The 17,865-nt window shown below is 40.5% G+C and overlaps 2 protein-coding genes across 2 annotated transcripts; one reads left to right on the top strand and one right to left on the bottom strand.

Annotated features, from left to right (window-relative positions):
* Window positions 1-948: 948 nt before the first annotated feature.
* Window positions 949-15,642, top strand: si:ch211-203d1.3 (protein phosphatase Slingshot homolog 3). The gene is made up of 17 exons (XM_038699518.1): window positions 949-1,104; window positions 1,949-2,115; window positions 3,548-3,585; window positions 3,689-3,872; window positions 5,453-5,568; window positions 5,716-5,784; window positions 6,647-6,712; window positions 7,073-7,255; window positions 7,398-7,491; window positions 7,637-7,765; window positions 8,015-8,061; window positions 8,214-8,360; window positions 9,530-9,730; window positions 11,468-11,663; window positions 11,761-11,862; window positions 11,956-12,048; window positions 13,249-15,642. Exons 2-17 carry the CDS (start codon window positions 2,068-2,070, stop codon window positions 13,384-13,386), a joined length of 1,851 nt encoding a protein of 616 aa, XP_038555446.1. The 5' UTR covers window positions 949-1,104; window positions 1,949-2,067; the 3' UTR covers window positions 13,387-15,642.
* mrpl18 (mitochondrial ribosomal protein L18) lies at window positions 15,642-17,178 on the bottom strand. Its single transcript, XM_038699526.1, has 4 exons — window positions 16,932-17,178; window positions 16,654-16,822; window positions 16,037-16,271; window positions 15,642-15,943 (listed from the first exon to the last, which is right to left on the bottom strand). The coding sequence occupies exons 1-4, from the start codon at window positions 17,017-17,019 to the stop codon at window positions 15,866-15,868; spliced, it is 570 nt and encodes a 189-aa protein (XP_038555454.1). The 5' UTR covers window positions 17,020-17,178; the 3' UTR covers window positions 15,642-15,865.
* Window positions 17,179-17,865: the final 687 nt, after the last annotated feature.

The raw sequence follows: 17,865 nt of genomic DNA, 5'->3' as shown, positions 1-17,865 counted from the left end.
CAACTGTGTAATGGTATCATGTCAAAATGGACCAAAGTTGATGAAAGTATGCCTCCTCCAACACGGTACTGGCAATAAAGTGGCCATCCATCCATCCATCCATCGTCAGCCGCTCATCCTGCATACAGGGTCACGGGGGGCTGGAGCCAATCCCAGCTTACATCGAGCGAAAGGCGGGGTACACCCTGGCAGGTCGCCAGTCCATTGCAGGGTAAAGTACAACAATTCCCTTTGAATTGTAGAGGAGGAGAAGTGCCATAAAATGGATATAAAAGTACCTCAGAATTTTACAATTTTTTCTTTCAAAAAAGGCTACAGTAAATTCAGGCAAGCCTACTTAGTTACTTTCTACCACTGAAAAGATCTGGCCTTCTTCTCCACTCCAATTTATTTGACATCTAGGCTATATTTAGTGACTTTTATAGATTCAAAATATTAAAATATAATGAGCTTGTAAATTCTGATGCATTAATATCATATAGGCTTATGTAGATATATAAGACTACACAGCAGTTTGAAGAAGTTCAAATTAAATCCACTTACCCATTAGTAAAATTATGCTTAGCCAACATAATGATACCATCAGTAAAATAATATCATAAAAAATAACACTGACATTGGCCATTTTGCTATAGGTCAATATTTGTTGCTGATAGTCCTGTAATTTTACTTAAGAGTATTTGAATTTTTGCATTGCTACCACTGGCAGTCAGCCTGAAAAAATAAATGTTTCTTGGTATCAGTTTGTTTATTTGTCACACAAGACCTGTTTTTCTTGGCAGCAGTTCGTGAGTATAATATAAATAATCCTCAACTGAAAATGAAAAATGAATCATCTTCCGTTTCGGGGGAGCCTTTTTTTTTAAATGACCACTTCGATCGACGTACTTCAAAGTTTGCCTACGTCTGACGTCACTGTCCTCTCCTGCATTTTCACTCTGCTGCTGCTGGCGCTGCTTCAGCTGAGTGGGGCAGCCGCTGCGCTGTAAATGGTCATCACCGTCGAAAGCGACAGAGGGCGGAATAAGGAGCACTCGGTACTTGAAGAACAAACAAGTAGCTTCTCAAACCAGGAAATTAGAGTGCGGACCGAGTCTGGAAAAGGTGAGACAAATGTCTTCTTATTTTTATTTTGTTATGGACCCAGTAGCGGTTAGCATTATCGCCAGCTGTTAGTTTTGAAGGGCTGTTATTAACAGGCTACATATCTCTGTTGTTTGGTTTGTTGCAGAAACGAATCGCGGTCTGTTGTTATCTCGTCAGTTCGGACCAAACCACTTCGTTATTATTACTCAGTTGTTAACAATGCCAGGATATAAAGGCAGTGTACTATCTGTGTGCAACGAACCGGAGCCATGTCGCTTATTTGCTGTCAGATAGTCAATGCAGGCGTTACCTCACTATTCGTGACATATTGATGGACAGCAGTCCACAGACTCAAGAAGCCTTTTATGGGAAGATTTAAGCGCAGACATTTCATTCGTTATGCCATCCTCGGCTAACCGGTAGGTCATATTAATATGCTTTGTACTTGAGACAGATCCTTATTTACAACACTTTATTTTTTCCAACAATCATTACACTCTGTCTTGAGCACAAGGAACTCAATTATCAGCATTTTATCTTATTTATTTACGATATTATTCTTATTTATGTTACTTTTGTAGTCTATCTATCTATCTATCTATATCTATATCTATCTATATCTATCTATATATCTATATATCTATCTATATATATATATATATATATATAATCATGAAATTAATCCTCACATTGCCCAGCCTTACCTGTACTAGATTGAACAACAATGAAACTATTATGAGCTCTTCCTTCCAATTCATAGAACGCCCTACTACTACTACTGTCATCCTCAGACATTTCTTTAGGAATCTCTCTTATAAATACTGTTTCTTGTATGTAATCAAACCCAAATGTGTCATTTCAGAACAAAAACACACCAGTGTTCACCTCTGCCCACCGCACACTTTTGGCTGAGGAACCTGCGCAGCTTGTCTGGGCCTGTCAGCAACAGCAGGTTTGGTGGAGACATACCTGTGCTGTGCGATGGCTCTGTTGACCCTGCATAGACTCCCATCCATCTCCACCGCTCCAGTGAGTTCAGCCATCCTCATGCCTTGTTGCACACAAACAAATTGCGCATGTTGCATATCATATCCTCAGATATAAAATTGTTTACCTTTGCTTAACAACAAGGGGTTCAGAACTACGAGACCCCCCTGAGTTCTGTGCGGAGAGCAGTTGTTCATGTGCGGGTCCTTTTGTGGAAATCATCACTCCATTTGCCTTAATGATAAGGAGGCTGTTTTGTTTTTCAGTTTCTGCCAGGGATGCGATCACGATGATAGGCTTACAGAGCAGACATGCCACAGATACTGTAAATCAAAGTGATTTTTAGCTCCTGTTCACATTCCTTACAATGATCTCAGAGTGTGATTGGCTCACCCTCTTTGTAAATGCTCACTGCCATTGAGTATATACATATAATCACATAAACACTGTATCATCAGCCTCTGTCTTTATCTTTGCCTCCTCCTCTCATTCTGTCACTCTACTCATGAAGATTATTCAACTTTACATCCAAGGTCTGGCTTTTCTTCTGCTCTTTGTCATTGCTGACTAAACCATAAAAGACCTGATTGTGGACCCAACTCTCATTTTTAGCATATTTTGTCACAGAATCTAATCACTCTATTATCTTAACTTTTGTCCCCCCCCCCTTTTCTTTCCCTCATCGTTTCTCTCCTGGCTCATGCTCACTTATCTGTAATTTATTTCTTTTCTTTTTTTTTCTTGACTCTGTCTGGACTTGTCAGTTGCATAACAGGTAATGTTACTGTCTCAAGTTTCTTTCTCTGTATACCCTTGTTACTACTGCTACTGCTACTGCTACTTCTACCTCTCACTCTTGTTTCTTTCCCCAGCCCCTCTCCTGCATTGCATTTCTCTTTTAATTTATTGTTTTAATTTCACTGCCAATGTCTTTGATCTTACATCCTTAGTGCTCTCTTCCTTGTGCTTACACACCGTATCACTCTGTGTCTGTTTCCTCACTTAAGCCTTCAACTGCACCATATCTGTGTTGCACCACATTTCACATGTCATTTGTGTCCACACTTCAACATGAATAACCTCACACACACACACTGCCTCCAATGCTCCCAGAGAGTTTGTTACGCCGTTTCATCACTGTCTTCATCAAGTCAGAAATGTGCCCTTTCGGGAACATTAGAAACAGTGTGCAATGTTTTCTCCTATTAATTAGTGTATCTAGCATCTGCTTAGAAGTTTCTTTGGGATGTACATACGTCAACTATTTTTCACAAGTACAGCCTGCACAACAGAAACGTCACAGTCGTCTGCAAAAGTGTAGAACAGAGACCCTCATCATCATTAAAACAAAAAACACTTGAGCATAATGTAGGTTTGTACACAGAAAGCTGAATCACACACAAAGACAATAGAGGAAAATCTTTTTATTTTCCATTCTTCTTGATAAGGCTTGTGAATTATTTAATTTTTTCAGGATGAAACACTCCAGAGAAGAGGGAGACTTCAGAAAAGGTAGATGTACACCACCATTGTCTTTGGATTGTCAAATAACAAAATGCATCCCAGTTGGAAGATTACAGTAACGTTACACTAACTGATTGTTGTCCATCTGCAGGGAGAGCTTTGCGCTGGTGAAGGGGGCAGTCCTTCTGCTGGAAGATGGCGAGGGAGGGGGGCTTAATCTGGAGACCGATCCCGCTCCAACTTCTTCGATAAAGGGCGGCAGATCGTCAGACAGACGGCACAGACAGCTTCATGCCATGGTTGAACTGCTCAGACCAGAAGATACCATCAAGCTGGTGAGGAATCAGATCAGCAGAACCTTAAAAATGTCACGCAGAAAGAATTTTGTTTGTGACCTGGTTATTTGAGTAAACATTCTCTGTCAACATGTGTAATCATATCTCAGGTAAAGATCATAACCTCAGTATGCTGAGTTTACTCATAAATTGAGTAGATTATGATGGAATCATCTGGCTCTTTTCACAATCTTACAATCTCCCAGCATTGTGGGTACCCTTTGAACCTAGGGATGCATCAGTCTGATACACATGATCAGAATGAGAGCTGACCCTATTAAGTCGATTGGGTATCTGCAATAATGTGACCGATCAACATTAATACAGTCTCTTTGTTAAAGTTATTGTAAAATTCAGTATTTCTGCTATCAGTTAACATTTGTTCAGTCACGGTGGGTTCCTAACTTTGGTTGTTATGGCCATCCCTGGCCTTATGATGCCTTTGGGCCAAAAAGAGGACTGGTATAAGATTATAGCAGATACTTGCGCAGTGCTGGCCGCTGGATTCAGTGTAAAAGTTCAACTTTGCACGCACACCAAGTGGTGCGCTAAGTGTTGGTCGACGCAGCAACAAAACACCCAAAATAATGAATTTCATAGCGCAGCGGTGCAGTTGTTGTGTTGTCTTTGAAAGGTCCTTTATGGTATACAGGGAGAACAATTTGGATGGTTCATCCCTAACAAAAAAACACATTTGAGAGCAGTTCTGACGATTAGAGTCCTTCTGTATTATAACTAACCTGTTATTTAGTCTGAGCATAGCTGCATTTCCCATGTCATTGCTCCAACATCTCACAAATATCACACACATGAATTTAATTTAATTTGTTTTTGATTATTGTACGATTTAATTGTGCAGATGTAGATGGACAGTGTGATGTGACCAGGCCACATCAGGTAGACAGTCATATTCTGCAAGTTGTTAATAACAACATTGCTGCAGGATATCAAAGTTTCATATAGAAATGTTGGCCGAATTCCACATCACCCGACTATACTGGTAGCTTTGTTTGTTTCAGCCCTATACTGCAAAAAAACAAATTACTGATGCTTTCCCATCTGATTTTGAGATTGACCAGTGTGTTTCGCAGGCAGCTGCTGGAATTATTTAGCTATAAAATATGATGATATGGGTAATCCATCACACTGAACATTTAGTTTTATTGTCAGTTATGTTTTCATTGCACCATAACCCAGCATGTATGGAAATTTTACATGAAATAATTTATTGTTCAGTAGTCAGCTCGTCAAGTCACAGGTTTAAGAGCTTCCCACAAGGACTTTACTATCAGCTGTATTACCAGCCATCAGTTGTGGAACTTATTACTTGTACTAGTAGTACTTAGTACTTGTACTAGTAGTGGTACTAGCAACAGCGTGTGATGGACTACACAGAGATATATTGAAAACAGAGGCTGTGTGGATGGCAGACCAAGGAAAACATTTTTCATACTGTTTAATCGGTTTATTTGGTTTAATGGTTAACTTCAGATGAATAAGTTACTTTACTTGGCCTCACTTGTGTCTCTCACACCATCTTGTCTCCCTGCTGCTCTTGTCGTCTGGTCTCTGTTGTGCAGGCGGTGCAGTTGGAGTCCGTCAGCTCGGTCAGAGTCAGGTATCTGATCATTGTCTCCACCCTCGGCAGCAAACAGGAGAGCATCCTGCTGGGCATGGATTTCCCCAGCGCAGACAGGTGTGTGTGTGACCAGGATGCTAAAGTACTGTGTCACAAAGAGAGCACAAAATGAGAGTTCCCATTAAGTTAATAATTTCTGGTTTAGCTTTGAGTTAAACTTCCTTCCTTGTCTTGAGTCTCTGTGCCCTCCCTGCCTCTTTGCAGTGATCAGTGCACCATCGGTCTGGTTCTGCCGATATGGAGCGACACACAGGTGTATCTGGACGGAGATGGGTAAGAAACATTGAGGATTTAATTAAAAAAAAAATGTAAAAGCACAAGCAGGGAGTTTGTGAGGCTGCAGCACAGACGGCACAGCCTGATATCTGGGATTCTGGCCAGAAATAATGTGAATGAGTAATGTCTCTATTTATGGAGCTGAATCATTCGCCATGAATTACAACTGCTCCTAACACTCTGGCCCCTTATATAAGCATGGAGATCATGTGTTTTTGTCATGAAATGAAAGTAAGGTATGATTGGCTTCTTTCTGTGTCAGTCTTGAAAGATCAGCGAGAGTTTAGCCGTAGGTAAATAAACTCCCTGCTTGCATTGTGGTGCATCCAAAACCCCAAATGTCCACTCTAACTCAGTTTTAGTGTACATGGTAGAGGATGTTTGTTTTGTTTTTTTGGCTTGTGACCACTCATCACAGTGTTCGTTATAAATGTGGCAACCGCTTGCTCAGTGGAGGATGCAGAGAAGGGCACCGTGAAACTGAGAGTTAGAAGCTCTAAAAACAGCGGGGCTAACACGAGGGGGTGGCTCTGCCGTCGCCTGCTGTGTTTTAACTAATCTCCCGCCACTCGCCGAGTGTGTCGTACAAGACGCTCTGATCGGCTGCCATGTCACACCAGCATGTTCAACCTCTTCAAGCTGGATCACACCTCCAACTGTGCTAATTTCTCTCTCTCTCTCTCTCTCTCTGTTCTCACATTTTCATTCCTCACAAGAACATCACTAATTTACACTGAATAACTGAATGAGCTCTCTGTCTGCCCAACAATGCTTCTTATCAGCATTACTACCTAATTTCTCTCTTCTCTCTATCTTCCTCTGGCTTTGTTATTGTCGCTCAAATTTCTCTTTTTTACAGTGGTTTCAGCGTGACCTCAGCTGAACGGACCAGAATATTTAAGCCTGTTTCCATGCAGACCATGTGGTGAGTGAAAAGACTGACATTGATGTGTTAAATGTTAAAACACAAATGTCTGTCCTATGGCAACTATCACATCACTTCCAAAAGTACCTCACCACCATGACTTTTCCCTCACAGTCTATTTTTTCTTTCTTTTTTCCCCCTCCTTTATTTTTATTTATATAAGTAAATAAAATAAAAAAAGTGAGTCTGTTTGAATTTTTTATGTTGAGTGATGCAAGTTCTGTGTAAGATTTTATACTGTATGAGTTCCCATTTTGTGATCTCACATTACATCTTAAGACTTCTGCACTGGTAAACTCTGTAGTTGAGTGTCCTCAAATAAACATTAACTTCTGTCCTTCCCCTCCCCTCCACTGTAAGGTCAGTACTACAGGTGTTGCATGGCTGCTGTGAGCGGGCAGTCAAGGCAGTGGTGATCCCTGGCAATGGCCTGGAGTGGGCCCAGCACTACTACAAGCACATCGAGTCGGACCGCTTCTGCATCAACGAGTGGGAGGCCATGAACGACTTGGAGTCAGTCCGCAGGAACAGTAGTGGACCTAGGTACAGTACCTCAAAGCTGTATAGTACTTGAGTAAATATATTTAGTTTCAATCCACTGCTGGAAATAAGATGAAAGTTATCGTCCGTTCTTATTGCTGGTGCACACATGTCCACTTTTTTTTTTTTTTCTTGTTACCGGAAGCTCTGCAGACAGAATTTCCAACGAGCGGCTGATCAAAGAGCACCTGAGAGACATCATGAGGACTGAAGACCTGGACAACCTCACGTCTAAAATGGTAAGACATGTGGAATGATATCAAGAGGAAGTTGGCTTGTATAAAAGTCAGAGCTATTACAGCATGGCTCAAGTCAGTTAAATGTCAAAAAGAGAATGTATAGTACGTATGCCTGTATAATTTGATCTTCCCTTTGCTACTGTAGGTACACTCTGCCCTGGAGGCCAGGATAGGCTTTGACATGAGACCCTTTAATGAGTACATTGACAACGAGATCCTGGTCACCATGGCTCAGATGGACAAACCCTCCAAAATATTTGACTACCTTTACCTGGTGAGTGATTGTTCGGCTTCAAAAAGAGTGATGAGCTTTATTTTACCGGCCATTGTGAGAAGCCTGTCTTATGCTTTAGCCAGTAAACTGACGGAAGTGTGCTTTCACCAGGATGTTGTCATGTGACTGTAACTTCCCCTTTGTGGGAGATCTGTGTTGACAGCGATAAGGAAGTCGATTCTATAGGCCCTGTCCTTTTTGCGCCCTCAACTAAACCTCTCTGTTACCTCCTTTTATATCTGGTTTCAGGGCTCTGAGTGGAATGCAGCTAACTTTGAGGAGCTGCAGAAAAACAAGTCAGTGTTTTTACCTGCAACACTTTCTATAGCTCTGTGTATTGTTGTTGTCCATCTCTTATTTATCCCTTGTCTCATGACATGAATAATACTCACTTGTGTTTTGCTGAGTCACCTCTGTGAGTCTAAGTGTGTGTCTGTGTGTGTTTCAGCGTGGGCTACATTCTGAATGTGACGAGGGAGATTGACAACTTCTTCCCAGAATCCTTCACTTACATGAACATCAGAGTGTACGATGTGGAGGCCACCGACCTTCTTTCTCACTGGCCAGACACATACAACTTTATCAACACTGCAAGGTAGTCCTTGAGCCCAAACACCAGAACATCAGGTTCAAATCTAAACTTGTGAAAAGGCATTGCGCCGTTTTTTGACTACAGTGACTTTTGCATATTACAAGTTTAGATTTAATCAATAACTAGACACTAAAATCAACATCAACACGTTTCACTTCTGACTTCTACATTTGGCCTAAAGCTCTGAAATGGGGGGGAAATGTGATTTGTGCTTACAGTCCATGATGACCTCTTGTAGTTTTGTGTCTTTTAATTGGAGCCTGACCAATTTATAAGCTGATATTTTGATTTTGAAAATTATTTGTTGTTTCTGCATGCTCAGGTAGACTCCGGTTAGCTGATTGTTTTGTATTAGTGGTGCTGCAGTTTTGTTAATGGGGGTTGCAGGGCAAACTATGCAACACTAATGACATGAGTGAAATATCCAACTCTACGTTTCTTTTTTTAATAGTCATAAATCAGCTGTTATAAACGCTGATAATGATTTAAATGCAATTAGCTCATCGGCCGATAATATTGCCTGGCCGATAAGTTTGTCTGCCAGCACCTTTTAAAGCTCACTATTTGCCGGGATATTTTTTTGGCTCTCAGTAATTGCTAGGCAACAAGCAGAGACTCCAGGAAGTTACTGTGCCTGGCCAAGAAATAGTCCCAAACATAACCCCTGTAAAACTGTATTTTTACTCTTTGGGTTAAACAAACAAGATATTCTGCGTTAATCAATAAGTTTGGTGCTGGTAGGCTGCCTTTTTATTTTTTAACCTTTTGGACAGAGCCATGTTAGCTGTTAGTATCCTACTTAGCGTACCCACACATATGTGTCATTTAACTCTCCAGCAGTGAATAATACATAGACTGTATATAAAAAGGAATAATATAGTAGGAATAATTTCTCAAAATGTTTAACTTTTTCTTTTTATCATGTACTACGTTCCTATCTTTGCTGCACCACCAATTTTGCAGTTTAGAGATGTCACTCTGTGACTTCTACTTCCAACAAGTTTAAGCTACAGAAAAATTGTGATTCTCTGTTTTTCAATTGCATTTGGACCACCTAAAAATGTACTTTCCGGCAGGGAATCTAGTCACTTCCCACTATTATCTTTCCACTATTTGTAAAGCAAAATCCCTAAACCGCTGACTGAGCTCCTCTCCATCTCTGTGTGTCGCAGGAAGAGTGGACAGGCGGTGTTGGTGCACTGCAAGATGGGCGTTTCTCGTTCTGCGTCCACAGTGATCGCATATGCCATGAAGCAGCAGCACTGGTCACTGGATGTGGCGTTGGCCTACACGAGGGATCGCCGCTCCATCGTCAAGCCAAACGAGGGCTTCATGAAGCAGCTCCAGACCTACAACGGCATCCTCAACGCAAGGTCAGCTTAGGCCTGATGCTGCATGAAGATCTTTATTCTAACATAGCGATTGTGGTGATGTCCAGTGTCACATTGCTGACATGAAAATTACAAGACACTTTAAATAAAATATTACACTTTATTTGGGGTTTGCCACTGTCTGGGGCTTTTTAAGAATTTGTGTGTGGGTTTATGCAGGTAACACTGTACTCAGGGTACCCGCAGGGTCTTAAAAGTATTAAAAAAGTCTTAAATTTCATATTCCAAAAATAGGCCTTAAAAGTCTTAAATTTCATTACCAAAGTATTAAAATTCGTTTACCACGGTCTTAAAATTTTTCTTGTCCTTTCGTAGGATTTAATTAATGCCATAACGTCATCAGTGAAGTACGGCAGTACAGGTAACGTTCCTGTTTACGTCAGTGTTCAGCTTTACGCTCTGGACTGTGAAGTGTTTGCGTTGCAACAGCTCTGGCATCCAGCTCTGTGCGAATCAGTCAGTTGGTAGAAAAGAAAAGAAAACGTCTCTGACGTGCCACTAATGTTAGCTTGACGACTCAGAATGGGCAAGTGTCTGAAATTCAGAAAGCCAGAGATGCGAACAAGTTGGCGGGCGAGGCTGAGGGCAGTGGCGCTGAGGTTAGCACAACAACACAGGGTCTGTGTGTCGGCGTTGCGCCGCCTTTGTAGGCTAACGTTATGTGAATGGAAACATCAAACTAATGCACATTAAACTTACTTCACCCAGATGCGCCAATCAAGAGAACGAGGGAAAAACAAACCGGAGCCCAACTCCTTATCCCCGCTGCTTTCAAGCCAATACTATATAATACTATATTTCAAGCAGCCTTTAGATGCTTTAGAAAAACAGAACAAGATGAATAATCACTGAAACAATTGGCATAATATATTACTTTACCTTATCTAACCAAGGTGCAACTAATTGCAACAACTCATACCACACAATTTGTTTGCATTTTTGATTTCACCCCTTATTGTATTCATTCATGTGTCATTTACACTGTGGATACTGGGGACATGTCTCCATCACTTTTTTTAAAGCATTTTTAAATATGTTGTGAAAGATGGCTTGCAACAAGAAATGAAAATAGTTTGAGAAAGATTTATTTGCCCAATAAGAAAACATGCAATGCAATTTAAAGATAAAAGAAACAGATGTGCATTGTTCAAAAAAGTTTAAGCTCAAAAAATCTGAATCACTTTATTTAAATAAAGACAATTCTACCATAAATTGATGCAGAAAATGTCTCCAGAATGCAGGAAATTAAGTGTTTTAGTGCTCAAAATTTTCTAGGGGATCCCCATTTAAATATATTTCAGCATTGAATATTTTATTAAATGGTGTTAAAATATCTTCTTGTCTTGTTCTCGTGAACCCAATATTGTGAATCATGCATGTGCACTAAGTGTATCGTCACACCCCTAATCTGAACCCTTATGTCCCCACCTCTTTTCACCAAAAAGTGACATCCTTGATTAATTTTATCTTATCAAAGTACAAACACACCCCTAGCTATAGCGTGTTAAATATGAATGTATTATAATAAAATGTTTTATTAAATTCATGTAACTTCGTAAATAATTTTCTCAGGCTTAAAATTAACACAGATTTTCCATTAAACGGTGAAGTTGGTATTAAATTTCATCCTAGGTGGTATTGAAAAGGTCTTAAAGTCTTAAATTTAACTTTGAGAATCCTGGGGATAACCTGGTCCTGTATGATCCTTCATCCTTTCAGTCAGCAGCGTCACAGCGCCCTCTGGAGGCGAATGTCGAGAGACCAAAGACAAAAGTCACTACGCAAGGAGGAGGGAGGGGAAGGAGCCAAGGCAGAAGAGGAAGAGGAGGACTATGAGGACCTTGACGATGAGCTGGATGGTTATGAGGATGAAATGAGTTCAGATGAAAAAGAGGATCCAGTGGAGCACGCAGAGGTAATAATATTCATTGATATGTTATTCGCACTTTAAATCCTGCTGATCTTTTTCATCTTCACAGCTACAATCCTTTTATCTCCCCAAACGCACCCAGGTGTTTGAAGAGCCCACCCCCGACTCTGATACCACCCAGGGACCCGAGAAGACAGAACCACCAGACATCAATCCTATTATCACAGTAAATGAACCAGACAAGGTGAGCAGACTGGCCAACATCATCGCGTCTGAAGCCGTTTGATCTCACCGCTTCACAATGTTTTTTGATGTTCTTTTTCTTTCTCAACTCAAGGTTGCTTCGAGTGTTAATCGCAGTGGCAGGATGAACCTTTTCTCCCTCATGCAGTCCATTAGTGAACTAGATGATGTGGTGGATAAAGGACAGGTAAATGAAGCCACTCTCTGTTTCACGCTCCTAATAGTTTTAGCTGGTGAACACGCAAATGGCTGATTTGTAAGTTGAGGAAAGTTAGAGGAGCCCGGTGTTGAAATTAATTCTGGAAAGAGGTGTTAGATGTGTGTTTTAAATATTTAACAAACTTGAGTGTGATTCTGCTTATATTTCTGTAAGCATATCAGCTTGGTTGGTATTTGAAGTGCAAATGTACAGTGTCACTTTAAATTCGCTAGTTGTTTTTATTAAAGTTTTTAACAATAATGCCAGAAAAAGAAGATACAGGAAATATATTTCTGGTTGTAATGTTGAAGGTCCAGTGTGTAATATTTAGGAGGATCTATTGATAGAAATGCAATATAATATACATAACAATGTTTCCAGTGGTGAACCACTAAGTTTTTATTACCTTAGAAAAACTAGTAGTAGTTGTTGTTGTTGTTGTTGTTGTTGTTGTTGTTGTTGTCTGGTTTATTAGAAGTAAGAAGAGAAGTGAAATTTGGACAAATAGAGGACCACATATTATTTAGTAGAAGAGCCGGCAAGAGCATGTCGTACACTGTAGCTTCTCCTGCATGCTTGGAAAGGGGGGGTGAGCGGTCGCTGATGGCACATTCTTGAGGTGTCAAAAAGAGGAATAAAGAAAAAAGTGTACATGGAACATAAAGAAGTACACAGAACAGTATACAAATTTATAAGTAGACAAATAATAAAAACTTAAAAACTGCCAGGGGTAGTCTATATAGAGAGAGAGATTAAAAGAGGACCATATGTTGACAGTTTTCACAGCCATTGTGTTGTTGAATTTAGGAATTAAATTGATAGAAGATATCATAGATGTCTCCGTGTTGTTTATACACTCTGATAATGCTAATCCAACACATATTTGTAGTAGCCTCCATGTTGATTCCACATTCTGACTTAAGAGCACATGGACACACACTGAAGTCAGAAGAACAACTTCACAACTGAGACCATCTGAGTAGCACGTGAATGCACAGTGAGCTGTTGGTTGCAATTCGCAACCCTCACCACTAGATGTCACTAAAACTAACACACTGAACCTTTTAACAGCTTTTGATGCCATGTTTCACTTGTTTTTTTTAGCTTCCTCACCCTGATTTAAGGTTGAAAAACTCTAAACAGTTTAGTTTAGTGCCAATGCTCATTGCCTCTTTGTTCTTTTCCAAGATACCTGGCAGTCCGAGGCGGTCTCCAGGGCAGCGGAGGCATAGCCTGGCACGACGGGGGCTGATTCACCAGAGAGAGTGTGTGGATGTTTCACCTGAACCACGAAGCCTGCAGGACGCCAGTCAAAGCAAAACCTAAAGAGATGGAAGAGCAGGGAGGTACAGGGGGGAACCTATAAAGGAGGCAATCGATGGTGGAGGAAAAAGTGGTGAATGAGACGATACCTGAAGTAAAAGTGTGCTCCGGTAACATGCCAAGGTTTTTATACACTGATACACTCTGGCTTTATATTTAGATTATTTAGATGATGAAAGTTTTAATTTGTGCATTGCAGATCTTATAACTATTGTAACAGATGGATAACTGTTGATAAAAGGGTCTTTCTGCAGTATTGCTATTCCAGTGAAAGCCTGAATATCTGATGGCTGAAGTATCAGTGTTGTATTAGTATTCTTCTTTTTAGTGTTTTAAGAACATATCTTACCACATACAGATGTTCCGGTCTCTCCCTCCACGTAGCGTCCTCCCTCGTTCCCTCTTCTGCTCTTGTATCACCACTCCAGACAATGCGTGTATGGTTCGTTCTTTGATTATTTTGTTTCAAAACCAAATCGGAAAAACCAAAAAAGCAAGTCGTTTTCTGTTTCAAAACAAAAACCGAAAAACTGTTAGTTTGAAAACCTACCTGGCTGCTGTACATGAGCACCTGTTGTTTGCAACAGCTGTGGTCTGCATCAGGCTTCATCCAACCAGAAGGAATGATCACCGACCGTCCGCAGCACACCAGGTTGCTCCTCTCCCTCGCCCTGGATGCTCCAGCGCCCAGCTCCCTCTCCGGTACACCTACTATGGGATGTGTTGCCAGTGGAATCAGCGCACTGGACGGTCAGTGGTCGTTCCCTCTGGCTGGATGAAGTCCGATGCTCCTGATTTTAGGCATAGCCTAAACCATATGTTACGGCAACTGGAGGCTCTCGGCAGTGCCGCGCAACTTCCTAAATTTTTCCATCTCACAAAGAAAATAAAGGTCAGGTTGAAACGGTGTAGAGAGGCTGAATGAAAATTAACCGAACCTTTGCTTGCCAATTTAACTGGTAACAGTTAATGTTTGCTGTGTACGGATGTACTGACAACTAACACTGAATTAATTTGATACTGAAGAAAACTTAAAAACCGGATTCTTAGGCTACTTCTGAGGCGTTCCTGTCCCAGTTGCTAGTGAGTTACAAACTGAACGTTGAGCCTCCTGTTTTTCTTACTAAAAACACACTTATGTTGATGTTCAAGCTCATCTTTAATTACATTTAATCAGGCACCGCCCAAGTGTACCTGCTGCAGGTTTATCAAGTGTAACACACAAAGCTACAGTAATCGGGCACATTAAATATCAAAATCAATATTTTCCGGTTTTGGTTTTAAAACGGAAAAAACAACTTGTTTTTTTCCGATTTGTTTTTGAAACAAAATAATGAAAGAACAAAAACCATACACGGATTCCAGACATATCTATGCAATTACTGTTCTCTTTTACTTTTCCTCTGTAAATATGAGGTTGTATGCTGCCAATCCAAGGTAGACTGTTTAAAATGTGTTTCATACTCTCTCTCTCTCTCTGTCATCAGAAGTCTTTTTTTCACAAGATTGTCCACAGCTGGGAGGATCTCAGCTGTGGTTTATGGACCAAGTGAGGGCCAGTTTTATGGCACAAGCATGTTTGCCAAACAATGTATTCCAAGGTGCCAATTAATATATTTAATTGAAAGTCTTTATCATGTCAGCATGTTAAGAACCAGCATCACCATTTTATTTTTCTTCCCCCTCTTTAAACACCAGGGCTGTGTGAGTGCCTTCAACCTGAGAATGAAATATGACTCTATGACTGGTGTGTAATGTTTTTACTACGTGGTGGCTGTATATTGTCTGTTTTTTGTCCCGTTTCTCACTTCGTTTTGATTGCAGTATAAATGTGACTTCCCAAGGTCTTGCATGTAAGCAGATATATGTATTAACACATATTTGCTGTGAGGACAAAATGTTCAGGGTTTTTCTCATGTATTTATAATGACATTTATTGGATTGAAGTAAATTATTCAGTATACTGTTGTCAGACTTCTGATCACTAGATGCTGATGTGGAATATTCTTATTTCATGCTGGTGTTATTTTTTCATTTGGTGAACCCAAGCTAAAGCCTATTTCATTTAACCTGCATGCTGACCGTTAAAGAAAACATGCACTTTATAAACCCACAACACACTGTTCTCCTCTGCCTGAGCCAATGTCTCGCTGTATTATTAAAATGAAATGAGTCTCGTCTTCAGCTCTCCACTGTATGCACCTCTCTCTTGTTTACAAGAAGCACTCTGAGCTAAAAATAAATGATTATACTCAAACCAACCGCTTTGTTTCTTTATTAAATAATAAACTGGATTGCTTCTGTTCAGAAACATTTTATCCACAAGAGACAAAGCACAGGGTCAAGCAACCTTACGTTCATCACTCAGTTTGTTTCTCTTTATATTGTCTGGAGATCTTCATATCAGTATAGTAAGAGTTCTCAAAAGAGCAGAGAGTAAGAAATACAGAGGACATTTTTACAAAACAGATGACACCTAAATTCAGGTACTGACGTATTTCCTTCTGGGCTCACTGAGGGTGATTCCTCCCTCTTTCATTGCTGCTCTGAAAGACTGAACCTGTGAAAGAAACAAGTCAAAGAACAAATAAACATGAAGCAGGCGCTGACTTATCAGGGGGGGAAAAAAGCAGTTGGTGCTGCATGTACTCACAGCATCGGAGCGGTACGTCCAGGGGATCGCCCTGTACACCATCCTGGTGATTCCAGCCTGCTGGCATCGATGTGCCAGCACCTCGCCCACGGCCTGACACGCCGCCACACAGCTTGTGGAAGCCAGCTCCTTCTTTACAGCCCACTCCTTGGTTGAACAGGAAACCACCGGGACAGGAGAGCTGCTGGAGAACACCTGTGCGGTCACATGGTGCTGGGTGCGAGAAAACTCCAACCTGAAAAGATGGTAAAATAGAAGTGACGCAGTAGGTAAAAAACTATGGTTTATTTAGATCTGCAGGATTAAACGTCTGACAGAGATGTCAAGTAAAAAAATGCACTCATGTAGTTATGATTTGTCTTTATATATGAAAATAAGTTCTGTCTCTGGGACTGATGACATTAACGACACAAAATCCACAGTCACGGTTTAATACGGAAGACACTACAGTGTCATACTACATCAGGTTTCTTCCACGAATTATTTCTGGAATACAAATTACATTCACAGTTTACAAGTCCGATGTGACACCAAGTGGAAAATTATTATAAAATCTTATTTTACACAACAGATGTCTAAATATCTTAACATGTTTGTCATATTTCCTCCACACAGACCTGTGGTAGAACTCCCGGTGGGGCCAGGTCGTCTTCCAGCCCCGGTCCTTCACAGCCAGAGCCATCTGCTCCAGGTTCCGGGGGTTTCTGTTTATAAAGGTCGGGTTCACGGCTTCATTGTCCTCAGCGCTGGGCTCCGGCTGAGAGGCTGCCTGACTCAGACACCGAGCTGGGTAACAGACAACAGGTTTCAGAAAACAAAGGCCGACCAGTTGGTACTTTAGAGTTAAACCAGTTAACATAAAGGGAAACAGCCGTAATGAAAATATCTTCCTTACCTGTCTGGTTTGTAGCCACAACAGGACGACACCGTTGAATTTGACCTGACAACAGCCGCACACTGCGACTTATTCCGCTCAAAGCCATCTCCTCCTCAGCTGTGTTCACCGCATAAGTTAGAATAAAAGTCCAGTCAATGTGCTGTCATCCGTTATGTTCTTAAAAATATGAATACATACTCGTTTCTTCTGTCTAAGAATTCACCGTGACATGTGGAGCGCCATCTTTGACATTCAGACAACATCCGGTTCACGTGGTGCTACTTTACAAGCAGCACTGACAGGAACAAACGCCAGCGTTTAGACGGTTCCGTTTACACGCCCTCTTCCAGAAGAAAGACATTCGCTTTCGACTGTACCGTCCAGTGGTGAAAAATAAATTAGGTAGGTTAACCTGTTGGAAACTACCAACTATTTGCCCCTATTTCCAGGAAAAATAACATTCCAAAAATTATTCAGGAATCATTTCTCAACCATTTGGCCTAGATGCATAATTCTGGTCAATTAAACTATTTTTGTTACCATTACAGAGTAAATGGAGATGCAATAAATGAAAATATGCGATTTTCATCGTTACCTAGTATAAAATATATATTTCAAAGGCAATATCATTATCATAACCATCATCCTGCAGATCTTCTACTTCATCTTTAATACTACTGTAACTGTAAATTTGATTAAAAGAAACAAATATACAACAATTATTATACAATTTATAGAGATATACCCAGGTGGTATCCATGTTTTGGCCATATTTACTGTTTACATGTTGACTTTTTACTGTTTTTTTTCTTCAAAACACTATTTATTTTCATACAACCATACAAATAACAAAAAAAACCCATTAAAATATTAATAAATACAATGAATATTGATCAATAATGAGCAAAGAATTCCCATGCTTTACAGGGCGATATGATGATAATAGAAGCTC

This window comes from Micropterus salmoides, unplaced genomic scaffold (assembly GCF_014851395.1).
Source record: "Micropterus salmoides isolate LMB-PRFRI ecotype aquatic unplaced genomic scaffold, ASM1485139v1 Ms_hic_scaffold_5, whole genome shotgun sequence".
Lineage (NCBI taxonomy): Eukaryota > Metazoa > Chordata > Actinopteri > Centrarchiformes > Centrarchidae > Micropterus > Micropterus salmoides.
Note: the sequence above shows the minus strand (reverse complement) of the source record. Positions and strands in the feature narration are given on the sequence as shown.